At 41.0% G+C, this 14,083-nt stretch overlaps 1 protein-coding gene across 1 annotated transcript in view; it reads left to right on the forward strand.

The window, feature by feature from the left end:
* Scarb2 (scavenger receptor class B member 2) overlaps positions 1–9,580 on the forward strand; it is a 60,795-nt gene extending 51,215 nt beyond the window's left edge. Inside the window, exons 9-12 of the mRNA XM_090343402.1 lie at positions 999–1,072; positions 2,068–2,119; positions 4,997–5,155; positions 7,522–9,580. Coding sequence (XP_090199528.1) covers positions 999–1,072; positions 2,068–2,119; positions 4,997–5,155; positions 7,522–7,560 — 324 coding nt within the window. The 3' untranslated portion in view covers positions 7,561–9,580. The remainder of the gene's footprint in view (positions 1–998; positions 1,073–2,067; positions 2,120–4,996; positions 5,156–7,521) is intronic.
* The last annotated feature ends 4,503 nt before the right edge of the window (positions 9,581–14,083 follow it).

The raw sequence follows: 14,083 nt of genomic DNA on the forward strand, positions 1-14,083 counted from the left end.
TTGAACTCAGGGCCTGAGCACTGTCCTTGGACTTTTTCAAGGGTAGAACTCTACCACTTGAGCCACAGGACCACTTCCAGCTTTTTTCTATGTATGTGATACTGAGGAATCAAACCCAGGTCTTCATGCTAGGCAAGCAGGCTACCACTAGGCCAAACTCCCTGCCCTCTTACAAGTACTTTTGAGGGTTAATTATACAATAAATATTACAAAGTATCAGATATACATACACTGTAGAGGAGAAAAATCTATCATTTCATATGCTAAGCTAACATTTCCCAACATGAGGATCTCTCACTACAGAAGCTAAACTACAGGTCAGATAACTTTATTTTGGGGGCTTTGAATACTGTGAAGCAATACACTTTATTTTATAAGCTATGCTCATTGAGCCTGTGTCTAAGGAAGCAGTGAATGATAGCACATGTGACTGCCTTTCTTCTCTCTTAGCTGTCAGTCAGACAATTCCTTTTCAGCAGTCAAACTAATGGTAGCTGTAGCCCAGGTATCAGAACTGTCCCATGACCTCAATGCAAAGTTGAGAAATGGCTACAGTCACTCCCTCTGGACATCTTGGACTTGAACAACATTCTCTGGCAGGGACCACCATTTTCCTCTGAGCCCAAGCCATCTTCCTGCATGTCCAAATCTAACTGGGAACCTGTGGGCTCTTCCTCCAGCTGGAGTCTGCAGGGGCTTTCAATGCAAAGTGTCAGCTGCCTGAGAGGCTAACTAGAAATACCTAGTCTCAGGCCCCACCCCAGACCCACTGCATAGACTCTGTATTTGAATGGATCTTCCAAGACTCACATCTATATTATAAAACCTTGGTCTGTCTATCCAGTCGTACTTGCCATATTCTGGGATTGGTTTTCTATGGTACCATTCAGCCTGCTAAATCTACTCATGGCCACCCTCAACCATAGAATCCACAGAAATGATGGTCTCTTAGGAGACTTAACAAATCCTAATGTTTTCTCTTCCCTTCTGATTTGCAGTTGACTGGAGTTATCCTCAGAGCAGCCAAGAGGCTCCAAATCAACATTTATGTTCAAAAAGTCAGTGACTTTATGTAAGTTTGGCTTGTTTGTGCTAAGGCAGACATGGGTCAGTGTGTGCAGTGGGGGGGGGGGAGTCCATTTCTTCCCACTGCTCGCCTCCAATCTCAGGTGTTCAGGATCCACCTGGCCAAGGAATTTGCTCTTGGAATTTACTTCATCAGACACTTCCAATGGTACTGTCATGGAGGAGGCATTGTTCTAAGCATTACTTCACATGTATTGGCCACTAGTACCAATGAGGAAACTGAAGCACAGAGAGTTTAAGTAACTTGTTGGAAATCATATAACTTAGAAGAACTGTAGGGTCTAGGGGCTGTTTTTATCCATGCCCTGGAGATTATATCTTACCTACCTTGACCCCAGTTTCCATCCCTTTCTCTCTGCATACCCTCTGCTTCCACCTGGGGCCAGACCTAGCCCTTGTCTGGATGGTTAAAAAAAAGTCTCTTGAATCCAGGCTTTCCCTCCAACAGACCATGTACAAGCCACTTCTTTTTTTTTTTTGGCCAGTCCTGGGCTTGAGCTCAGGGCCTGAGCACTGTTCTTGGACTTTCTCAAGGCTAGAACTCTACCACTTGAGCCTCAGCACCACTTCCGGCTTTTTTTCTATATATGTGGTACCAAGGAATCGAGCCCGGGTCTCCATGCATGCTAGGCAAGCACTTTAACCACTAGGCCAACCTCCCGGCCCCAAGAAGCCACTTCTTCATTAGAATTCCTAAGTATAACCAATCTCCTGTCCCAACTTTTGTGGTGGTAAGAAAATACTTGTAATATTGAATAAAAATACTTGTAATATTGAACGAACTACATGTACACTAGGATACTTGGTAATATACTACAGGGTAACTTCCTCTTTATGTGTTTACAAAGATAACTCAAATGACTGGAGTCAATTCTAGAAAATTGAATGGAATAAGTGTACTGGTATTTGCATGTAAATGCCTCTCCAAGTGAGCCTGCCATAGCAGGGATCTATAAAATAATATTAACTTTTGTCTTATAGTCAAACTGGAGACATTAGAACCATGGTTTTCCCAGTGATGTATCTCAGTGAGGTAAGTCCAAGGGGCCAGGGGCTGGGAATGTCTTGACTGGCCAAGAACTTCCCTGATGATGTTTATTGTGATCACTATGTGCAATTTAAAGATATAAGAAAGGAAAAAAGAATTTTTAAAAACCACTGGCTATACTCAGAAATTTCTTTTAAATGCTAATAATGCTTATGCCTAGGGATTATGTTGGAGAAATGACAGAAATTAATTTTGCTTTCCAAGAATATTAATTAGTTGGAGACTAGGCTTGATGGTATGCATTTGAAATTACAGCTACTTGAAGAGCAGGGATAGGAGAGTCTTGATTTGACAGCAACAAAGGCAAAAACATAAGACCCTATCTGAAAAAAAAAAAAAAAAGAAAACTAAAAAGGAAAGAACTGTGAGTGTAGTTCAAGTGGTAGACTTCTAGGGTTCAACTCCTGGGCTCTGTAGAAGCAGACGAAATTGCCAGCACTCAGGCATCCAGTTAAACTTTCTTTGTCTCCTTTGAAACTCTGTCATCTTAAGGCCCCTATTATTGATTTTTTTCTAAGTCATATATAAAATTTATTGTAGTTATATCTCCTTAATTTCCCCCATAGTTTTTTTTTGCCAATCCTGGGACTTGAACTTGGGGCCTGAGCACTGTCATTGGGCTTTCTTAAGGCTAGAACTCTTTAACAGTGAGAGGAATGAGGCAACAATCAGGAAAGCAACTCCTTTTGCAATAGCTTCAAAGAAAATAAAGTACCTAGGAATTACCTTAACTGAGAATGTAAAGGACTTTTTTGATTAAAACTTTAAAACACTGAAAAAGGAAATTAAAGCAGAACTGAGGAAATAGAAAAACCCTCCCATGCTCCTGGATTGGAAGAATCAACATTGTGAAAATGACAATCTTGCCAAGGGCTATTTACAAATTCAACACAATACCCATCAATATCCCAATGTCATTCTTTAAAGAAATAGAACAGGCAATCCAAAATTTCATATGGAATAATAAAAGACCCCGTATAGCAAAAACACTTCTTAGCAGAAAGAACAGCTCAGGAAGAATTTCAATACCAAACTTTAGACTCTATTAAAGAGCTATAATCATCAAAACAGCTTGGTACTGGCACAAGAACAGGCCTGAAGACCAATGGAATAGAACTGAGGACCCAGATATTAAACCACAGACCTATGGCCACCTAATCTTTGACAAAGGAGCCAAAAAAATAGAATGAAAGAAAGACAGCCTTTTCAACAAGTGGTGCTGGCAGAACTGGATAAGCACCTGCAGAAAACTAAAGTTGGATCCTTCTTTGTCACCCTGCACGAGAATTAACTCCAAATGGATCAAAGACCTTGAGGTAAAAGCCGACACACTGAAAACTTTACAAGAAGGAATAGGAGATACACTAGGCCTCCTTGGCACAGGTAGAAACTTTCTTAATAAGGACCAAGAATCACAACAAATCAGAGAAAGGCTGGATAAGTGGGACTGCATTAAACTGCAGAGCTTCTGTAGGGCAAAGGACATAGCTAGTAAATTAATTAGGAAGCCTACAGAACGGGAGAAGATTTTCACCAACCATACAACAGACAAAGGCCTCATATCTAAAATATATCAACAGCTCAAAAAATTGAATGACCCCAAAACTAATCTCCAAAGTAACAACCATCCCATTAAAAGATGGGCCAAAGACTTAAAGAGAGTTTTCTCTGAAGAAGAAACAAAAATGGCCTATAGACGCATGAAGAAATGCTCAACATCTCTGGTCATAAAAGAAATGCAAATCAAAACAACTCTCAAGATTCCACCTCACTCCAGTTAGAATAGCCAGGATCAAGAAAACTAGTAACAACAGATGTCGGAGGGAATGTGGCCAGGAGGGATCACTACTACACTGTTAGTGGGAGTGCAAACTTGTTCAACCACTATGGAAAGCAGTATGGCAGTTCCTCAAAAGACTAAACATAGAGCTTCCCTATGACCCAGCAATTCCACTACTAGGCAATTACCCAATTGTCCATACTAAATCCACTAGCACAACGATGTTCATTGCAGCACTATTTACCATAGCAAAGATATGGAACCAACCCAGATGTCAGTTGATGAGTGGATCAACAAGATGTGGTATTTGTACACAGTGGAATTCTATGCTGCTGTCAGAAAGAATGACATCGCCCCATTTGTTAGGAAATGGAAAGACTTAGAAAAAATCATATTAAGTGAAGTAAGCCAGACTCAAAGGAACATAGTCTCAATGGTTTCCCTCATTTATCATAATCAGTAGAAACTTTGGTCTCTCCTAGCAGAGATTTGCAATAGAGCAAAACCTAGATACATAAGGCCATATAGTATGACGCAAATGAAAGGACCTCTAGGATATAGAAACAAAAGCCATATAATGAGTAATTGTTGTCCTTAATGTACTATGTTATCTCTCATCTCTTTTGCTATCCCTTGATTATCTCATATTGTTACAGAATCTTACTTTGTTATCTGATATATTGGATATATTTGTATTTGGTTATTTGAAATTTGATAGGTAAGGGGGGAAAACAAGATGAGGGGTGGGGGTGGGGGGAGGGAAATGGGGACCAAGACATGAGAAAGGGTATCAATGTACGTGAATTAATGTACCTTCTATCTGGCAAATATAATGTAACCCTTCTATTAATTACAATAAAAAATACATGAAAAAAAGAAAGATACTGATGAATAAATTCCCTCTCTTGGCACTCTAATTTTTAAGTTGATTTCAAGTATAGTTGAATTACTGAGAAGATTTAACCAAATTGTGTTTGATGATATGCAAGACATCAAAAATTTTAAAAATAAAACAAAGAAAAAGAAAATAGATAACCCAAATACATAGTCATGAAGAGCATTCTGTTTACTTGTCCTTTCAGAGTGTTCTCATTGATGAAGAGAGTGCAAGACAACTGAAGTCTGTGATTAACACTACTGTGATTGTCACCAACATCCCCTACATTGTCATGGCACTGGGTGTGTTATTTGGTTTGATCTTCACCTGGATGGCATGCAAAGGACAGGGATCCATGGACGAGGTGAGTCCTGGCTGGTGGAATTTCTCCCTTTACTGAATAGCAGTTCTTTAGCTGTGCTTCATTGAAAGGCTATCAGCCTTGGCCCAGAGTATAGCCTAGTGGAAGAGTGCTTGCCTTAGCCTTCATGAATCCCTGGGTTCAATTCCTTGGTACCACATACACAGATAAAGTTGGACGTGGTGCTACGACTCAAGTGGTACAGCACTAATCTTGAGAAAGCTCAAGGACAGTACCCAGGCCCTGAGTTCAAGCTCCAGGACTGGCAAAGAGAAAAAGAAAAGAAAGAGGCTATCATCTGAGGACTTAAGGTACATTGTGGTGATTTCATAGTTATATGACTCTTGGACCAAATGGAAAACAAGGTGGTTGTGTCAAAGAAGGACATTTCAAGGAAGGCCAGGAGATAGAATAATGCCTTCTGATATGTGGGGTTCTCTTGGTGAGGATGGAATCCAGGGTATATCCTAGCAGAAGTAGCTTTATATCTTTTAAGACTACAACCTGAATAATGAGGAAGAGTATATAACATATAGCATGAGGAATATATATCATTATATCATGACATAGATGGAAAATACATGCATGCTCCTAGCTTGCATCACACTGCCTTCCACATTCTAGCATTGATTCATTGCTAGTTACTGTGACCTGAATTTGCCATGAGGCTGATACTTTTAGACATTTCCATCTCTGGATCTTCTTGTCTGAATATGTGCTGTCTCTGATTTTTCTAAGTACAAATTAAACCTCTCAGAAACGTTAATTACTGGGTCAAGAGTTTGGCCTAGCGGTAGAGTGCTTGCCTAGCATGCATGAAGACCCACCCAGGTTCGCTTCCTCAGTACCACATATATAGAAGGGGAAAAAAAGCTGGAAATGGTGCTGTGGCTCAAGTGGTAGAACTCTAGCCTTTAGCCCAAGGACAGTGCTCAGGCCCTGAGTTCAAGCCCCAGGACTGGCAGAAAGGAAGGAAGGAAAGAAAGAAGGAAGGAAGGAAGGATAGGAAGGAAGGAAGGAAGGAAGGAAGGGAGAGAGATGGGGGGGGAGGGAAGATTTATTATTCTCTTAACCAACCTGGGTGTTAGTCAAGAAAGCCTGATGGCTGACAACATGATGTGGATATTGACAAAAAAAATTACTTTTTGACCTGTTGACATTACAAAGTGACTAGTGATACACAGCAGAGTCTCACTGACCCACAGCCCTATAGTTAGAGGAAGAGGACAGTTCCATCTGAACCATCCAAAGTCAAAACCTCCCCCACTCATCTTATGAGAAGAGTTAATGATGGGTAGTCTAGTTTTCAGGACTTAATGACACAGTCCCAGTTTTCCAGGGACATAGACCCTCCCAGGTACATAGACCTTAATAAAAGCTTGAGGTTTCAGGACCCTCAGCCTAGCACTCCTTCTGGAGTGCTAGCCTACTATCTCTCCTGGAAAGTATGTTAGCTTTGCTTTCACATTGTTTTGCATTAATAGACTCACTCTTGCTAAGTCTCCCCTGTGCCTGTCTTTGATTGAATTCTTTTCCCATGAGATCAAGACCTTCTGGTGGTGCCCCAGATCTGATAGCTCACAAGGAACCCTCTTAATATATTCAGCAAGCATTACTGGGCACCTCTGACACACTGCTTCCTGCTAGGTTTCAAACCAGGAGGGAGACAGATCGCATAGACTCTAATACATCTTACAGTCCAGTGGCATTGAGGTGGCAGTGACCAGAGAATGCTTGTAAGCAGTTTAAGCCTACATCTTAGAAGAGCAAGAAGCATGCTGCCAGGCACTGGTGACTTATATCTGTAATCAGGATGCTGAGATCTGAGGATCACGGTTCAAAGCCACCCCAGGCACTAAAGTCCATGAGACTCTTAAGCTCCAATTAAACACCAGAAAACCAGAAGTGGTGCTGTAGCCCAAGTGGTAGAGCACTAGCCTTGAGCTGAAGAGCTTAGGGACAGTTCCCAGGCCCAGAGTTCAAGCCTGAAGAAAAAAAAAAGATGCCGATATTTGAGTGAGTATTACAGTTGGAAGCTTAACTCTGGTAGGAAAATCTTGTCTCCAGTTAACTAGCCAAAAAAAAATAATAATAATAATAGCATTGAAAATAAAAAAAAAAAACTAAGTGATAGCAGGAGGCCCTGAGTTCAAGCTCCAGAGCAAACACACACACACACACACACACACACACACACACACACACACACACACACACAGACACAAGCTAAGGAATAGTCCCTCCATCCTGTCAGTCTCTCTTCCTTCTCATTTTCCTTCACCTCCTAACCCTGCCCCAACTTATCACACCTGAAGATAACTTTCTATCATGAATACCTAACCTTCCCTGGTTTTCTTTCTGTGTTTCAGGGAACCGCAGATGAAAGAGCACCCCTCATTCGAAGCTAAGGGAAGGAACTTAAGCATCATCTAAGCATGGCGGGGACTCTCCTGACCTGGACCATGACCAGGGAATCCCACCATCCTCACAGGCTCCTAGTCTGTTGGGTGGAGAGCGAAGCAATGACAAGAGCAAATAACAAAAGCATCCTGACCAGAGGGTAAAGAGCAGGCTGATATGGCTGGCTAGTGTGCTTCATAAAATCACCTGGTCTCCAAAATGATTTTTATGTGTCTAGCAAGTATTTAATAAACTCTTGTATAATAACTTTGATGTTGGGTTCTGACAGCTGTAGAATTTTATGACTATTGTTATGGGTATGTCTTTGCATTATTTGTTAAAGCTACATGGGTTAACCTTATTTGGTATACTTCTTTCACCCAATTTTGTGTGCAAAAACACCTATGTATCTCTATGCTGTATTCTTCCATTTCAGTCCCCACAAAGAAGTTAGAGTTCGGAATCCAGGGTAATATGTAGCCTTATCCCATACACTACTGAAATGATATGTTGCCCTTTAAAAAAAAAAGCATTATGTACTGCATTTCATACTAAAATTCATCCAGGAAAATTAACTGGGCCTTCTGACTGCTTGTGTGTATAATGGGTAGGAATCAACTAGGGAAGGGTCTGGGTGAGGGGGGTGGCATAAGGGGAGGGGGAGTGGTACCAGTGAGGTGATAAGGATTAGCCACTATAGATTTCTAAGTTTTACTTTCATGGGCCAGGAGAATGAATAAATACTGTTGGTCAGTAGTAATATAGATCTTTCACAAAGAGAAGAACTAAAAGGTTAGTTATAACATTTCTAGACTGCTAGCTGTTATTTTTAATCAAAATTATCTTGCTATAGAAAACTTGCTTTGGGGAGAATATAATCAATGAATGTTTTTCAACCCCCTCCCCCAATCACCCTGGCCAAATATGATTCTATACTGATTACCGTCTGGTGTGTGATTGTAACTTATGAACATAGGAAGTCTATCCATCTGTAGCTTGAGTTACACATAGACAAATCACTGCCTCGATTTTTTTCTTGCTAACTTTGATATTTTCATAAATTCTTTAATCAGATTCAGTTCTTTTCGGTGTTATGTGTCCATGGTCACTCACTAAGTAGAGAGAATTGTGCCCTACACTTTCTGTGACAATCATCTTGCCTAAAAGATTGTGGAAGGTTTAGAATACTGCACAGGAGAGTCTTTAAAGAAAGTCTTTTAGGGCTGGGAATGTGGCTCAGTAGTAGAATGCTTTCTAGCATGCATGAAACCTTGGGTTCAGTTCCTCAGTACCAAGTAAGCAGAAAAAGCCAGAAGTGATAGAAGCTCAAGTGATAGAACACTAGCCTTGAGCAAAAGAAGCTCAGGGACAGTACCCAGGCCCTGAGTTTAAGCCCCAATACTGGCAAAAAAAGAAAAAAAAAGTAGTCCATTGGGACCAGAAGTAGAGTCACTTCTCTTCAGAAGACTTTTTGTCTTTTAGTAAAACCAAAGGCATGAAAGGAGCCACTGTTGAATCACAATGTTCAGTTCTCAAGTGTATTTATGGGCATTTTCCTTGATCTTTTAAGTCCATGGTGTCTGAGAAACTTACACAATTTATCCAGCAAAGTGCTGATAGAATTTTCCCAACAATCGAATCATTCTGTGGGTTTCATTTTTGTTGTTTTGTTATTTAAATCTGAAATTTGATGTAAACAAATGAAAAAAATCAGGGATTTCACTTACATAGTTTCTTATCTATGTTTGGAGGTAATAAATGGCTTTCATATCTCAATTTCATGCCCCAATTTTCCTATGTACACAATATATACATAGGAACAAGGGATAAGCCATTAAACTCTCAACTTTTCTATAAACCAAGATAAAACTGTTACATACCCTGATTCACCAAAATGTGAAAAAAAACTAACTGAAAATATTTGGTCGTCATTAATGGCAAATACCTAGTTTGTTTTTTTATAATTGGCATGTCTTAGTCTTTATGCATCAACTTATACACACTAATAAATTGATAAACTATTGTATACTCACTGATTCAATCCTATTTTCAGGATATAATCATCTGGGGAAGATTTTTAAATGCTGTAAATACTAGCTAGTGATATATACATTTAGACAGCTTCTCACATGGCAATGAGACCAAACATGTATTAAGTTCCTATTCATATCGTAATCCTTAATAGTGATGACTGGAAGTCACAGTTGATATTTTTCTTTGGAAAATAAACTGAAGTCAAAATTATAGACTGCCTCAGAATGAAGGAATGTACCCATTTGCTTGGGGAAAGACCTCAAGAGCTTTGTAAAATTTTGAAATCATTGTCTCCATCACAGAATGGCAGGCAAGAAAAAGGGAGTTGAGCACAGGACAAGAAATGGGTCTTGCCACTTTTTATTTCCCACTAAACTTTACTTGCATGTGTTGCAGATAGATCACTAAAGATCAAGTAGAACCAGCACTACATGACTAACCCCCTATTGTGGTTTTTACTTGAGGGAGGCTAATTTTTAAACTTAAATTGTTTGAGATAATGAATTCTGAAAAAAATGTGATCATTATAGTTAGACCTTGAGGCATTATCTAGAGAAAATCGTTCGTGCCTATCTCAGCAGGATAGTTGGTTCATTTCATGTGATTATTGACTGATTTTATTCTTACCCTTCTTGCAATGAAATGTTTTACTAATAAAATTTTATATAAAATTGCACTGGGAAATCATATGTCACCGGAAAGAAGGTTGTCTATAAAGTTTTCTTTGAAAATGCCCCTAACAGATAGGACCCTGCATCCCACCTCTTGGGCTACCTCTGACCTCTGAAAGACAGTTTACAGGCAGCCTGGTGGTTGTGCTCCATGCAGGCTCCATCCTCTGATTTTCTACATCAGGACTTTCTCCAGAGCCTCACAAGGAGCAGAGGGAGAGTTCATCACAGAAGGTCAAAAATCCAGACAGCCCCCAAGAGTACAGTACACATTACTGGACTAGGAAATGGTTTCTTTTAGCATTTCCTTCTTGTTATCCAGTGCATCGCCATCCTAGCATCCTCCACACACAACATCCCTATCTCAAGTCTGCCTCCAGGAACACCAACTAAGATGTAGAAAAGTCCACTCACAAGAGGAGTGGAGGATGAGAGATATGTTGGGTAGGTTCTGGGACTTTTGTTTGTAGGGATATTTGGACTGAAGTAACCACTTTGTGTGTGTGTGTGTGTGTGTGTGTGTGTGTGTGTGTGTGTGTGTGTGTGTACTGGGGCTTGAAATCAAGGCCTTAGCTTTTTCACTGAAGGCGGGTGCTCTGCCACTTGAGTCACACTTCTGCTTCTGGATTATTTTTTTGCTGGTTAATTAGAGATTAGAGTCTCACAGACTTTTCTACTCAGACTGGCTCTAAACCTGGATCCTCAGATCTCACCCTCTTGTGTAGGACTATAAGCATGAGCCACCAGTTCCCTGCTTAAAGTTACAAATTTTAAATTCAGATGATCATTAAAACCTTTCCTGTTTTCAAAATTTCATCTTACTTCTGAAATCGGAGTAGATCTGGAGCAATCATAAAGTCCCTCGCTCAGTGTTATATATGTTCTCAGGTATCAGGGTCACTTGGTTGTTTAGCATATGTTCTTAGGAATCCCAAATCTAGTTTCTGCTGGTCATGTCACAGAAAAGCTCCTTGCACCAATTTCTTGTCCAAAGATATGCATAGAAGTTTGTAGTATAATACAAGTATACTAAATATTTTAAATCAAAGAGTAGAAAATTTATTTTGGGGGGCCAGGAGTTTGGCCTAGTGGTAGAGTGCTTGCCTAGCATGCACAAAGACCCGGATTTGATTCCTTGGCACCACGTACATAGAAAAAGCCAGAAGTGGTGTTGTGGCTCAAGTGGCAGTGCTCTAGTCTTTAGGAAAGCCCAAGGTTAGTGTTCACGCCCTGAGTTCAAGCCCCAGGTACTGGCAAAAAAAAAAAAAGAAAGAAAGAAAAAAAATGTACAGAGCCAGCCAGGTGAGTATGACCCATGCCTGTAATCCTAAGCACTCAAGAGGCTGAAATCGGAGGATCAGGGTTTAAATCAGGCAGTCTGGCAGGAAAGTCTATAAGACTATTAGCGCCAATAATCAACAAGAAGCCAGACATGGGGGTGTGGTTTGGGTATGCCTAACTCCCTAGAAGGAGGACCCCAGTCCCAGCCAACTCACTTGTATACAGCCTAGAATGGTTGTTCCAGACCATCATCAGATGATCAGGGAAACCAGGGGCTGCTGCAGAGCTCCAGGGCGAGGGAGGAAAACTTTTATGCAAAACACCAAATTGAAAACAGTTCTGACTTTGCAAGCCACATGTGCCCCGTATTAATCCATTTTGTTATTGTGAGCCTAGAATTCTGATTGTGAGCTGTGAAAAATATTGAAATAGTTGGTGAGTCTGTTCAAACAAAGCCACATTTGACAGAAGCCAGCCTTGGCTGCACTTAGCCACTTTTATCTCAGGTTGCCAATGTAAGGACTCTTCTTAATCTCTTAAAACAGTCTGACAGTTTGCCAGTGACATTGGCCCCTCTCGCTAGCTAGAGGGCAATAGTGAATTTCTAACTAAAAATTGTTCAACTAACATTGCCAGCCAAGAGAGATGTAGACTAACTGTGAAAAGATAACAAAGACAGTGGTGCTAGTGGCTCATACCTGTCATACCAGCTACTAAGGAGTCTGAAATATGAAGATTGGAGTTTAATGAACCACCAAAAAGTTGGAAGTGGAGCCATGGCTCAAGTGTTAGAATGCTTGATTGCCTTGAGTACAAAAGCTCAGGAACAGACTGAGTTCAAGCCTCAGGACTGGTAAACACACACACACACACACACACACACACACACACACACACACACACACATGCACACACTAATATAAGCATCTACAGACATTTTTATTTTTTGCCAGTCCTGGGGCTTGAACTTGGGGCCAGGGCACTGTCCTTGAGCTTTTTTTGTTCAACATTAGTGATCTACCACTTGAGCTACAGCATCACTTTTGGTTTTTTCTATGTATGTGGTACTGAGGAATTGAACCCAGGGCTTCGTGCATGCTAGGCAAGAACTCTACAATTAGGCCACACTCCACATCCTACAGACATTTTTTATTTTCTTGCTAGTCCTGGGGCTTGAACATCAGATCTCATGCCTTGTTCAATTTTTTATCACTCAAGTCTAGTGCTCTGCCACTTGAGCCTCACCTCCAATTCCAACTTTTTGCTGTTTAGATGGAGAATAAGAGTCTCTCAAATTTGTCTGCATAGGCTAGGCTAGCTTGAAACAGATCCTCAGATGTCAGCTTCATGTGTGAGCCACAAGTACCTACCATTGATTTATTTTGGATGATAAAGTAGGGAGAAATGGGAAATAAAGGGAGTAAATGGAAATGAAGGACTCCTCTTTATTTGAATACTACTTTTAGAATTCTTAAAATTTATGTGCTGGTATATGTAACTTTATTATGCTACAAGCTGAGTTTTAAAAGGGAGCTTGGCTGAGCGCTGATACCTGCAATCCTAGCTACTCAAGAGGCTGAGATCAGAGGATCACGGTTCAAAGCCAGCCCAGGCATTAAAGTCCCTGACTCTCTTATCTCCAATTAACCACTAGAAACTGGAAATGGCTTTGTGACTCAAAGGATAGGGCGGTAACCTTAAACTGAAGAGTTCTGGGACAACAGCCCAGGCCTAGCGTTCAAGTCCCACAACTGACAATTAAAAAAAAAAAAAAAAGGAGTTTGATGGGCTGGGAATGTGGCTTAGTGGGTGAGTGGCTTAGTAGTTGATTGCATGAAACCTTGGGCTCAATTCCTCAGTATCACATAAACAGAAAAAGCTGGAAATGGGCTTTGGCGCTGTCCCTGAGCTCTTCAGCTCAGGGCTACCGCCTTACCCCTAAGCCAAGCTCCACTTCCCATTTTCTAGACCTCAATTAGAGATAAGAGTCTCAGGTCCTTTTGTGCCTGAGCTGGCTTTGAACCTTGATCCTCAGATCTCAGCCTCCAGAGTAGCTAGGATTACAGGTGTGAGCCACTGCGCCTGGCAGGACTAAACTTTAAAATAAATCAACTATGCGAAAGTGATTTGAATGGGCAGGAGGTAAGGGTGTAGGAAAGCTTTTTACTCTGATTTCCCTTGTACTTTTTGAAAATGTAACAGTGCTCATCACAGTTATGCAAACATTAAACCGTGGAATCACGGCTATTTTATATGTTTGCAACGCAAATCACTACAACGTTAATTACTGCAAGGTTCCTAGAGCTCCGGTAGGCCACAGGGATGGAGACTGGGTTGTGAGGGGAAGGGGGATCTCGTAGGAGATTCTGGTTTCCAGCTTTACCAATGGATGGCTTGTGATGCCAAGGCTTGGGAACTGGAGAAGAGTAGGAGCAAGCCTGGAGGACTTGCTTTCCAAGGTCCGCGCTGCAGCATTTCCTAAGGATCCCCAGGCCGCGCACAGCACAGTGGACGGCGGTGACACCCCGCGCCGACCAGCCACGAG

This window comes from Megascapheus bottae, chromosome 13 (assembly GCF_031878675.1).
Source record: "Megascapheus bottae isolate mThoBot1 chromosome 13, mThoBot2.hap1, whole genome shotgun sequence".
Taxonomy (NCBI): domain Eukaryota; kingdom Metazoa; phylum Chordata; class Mammalia; order Rodentia; family Geomyidae; genus Megascapheus; species Megascapheus bottae.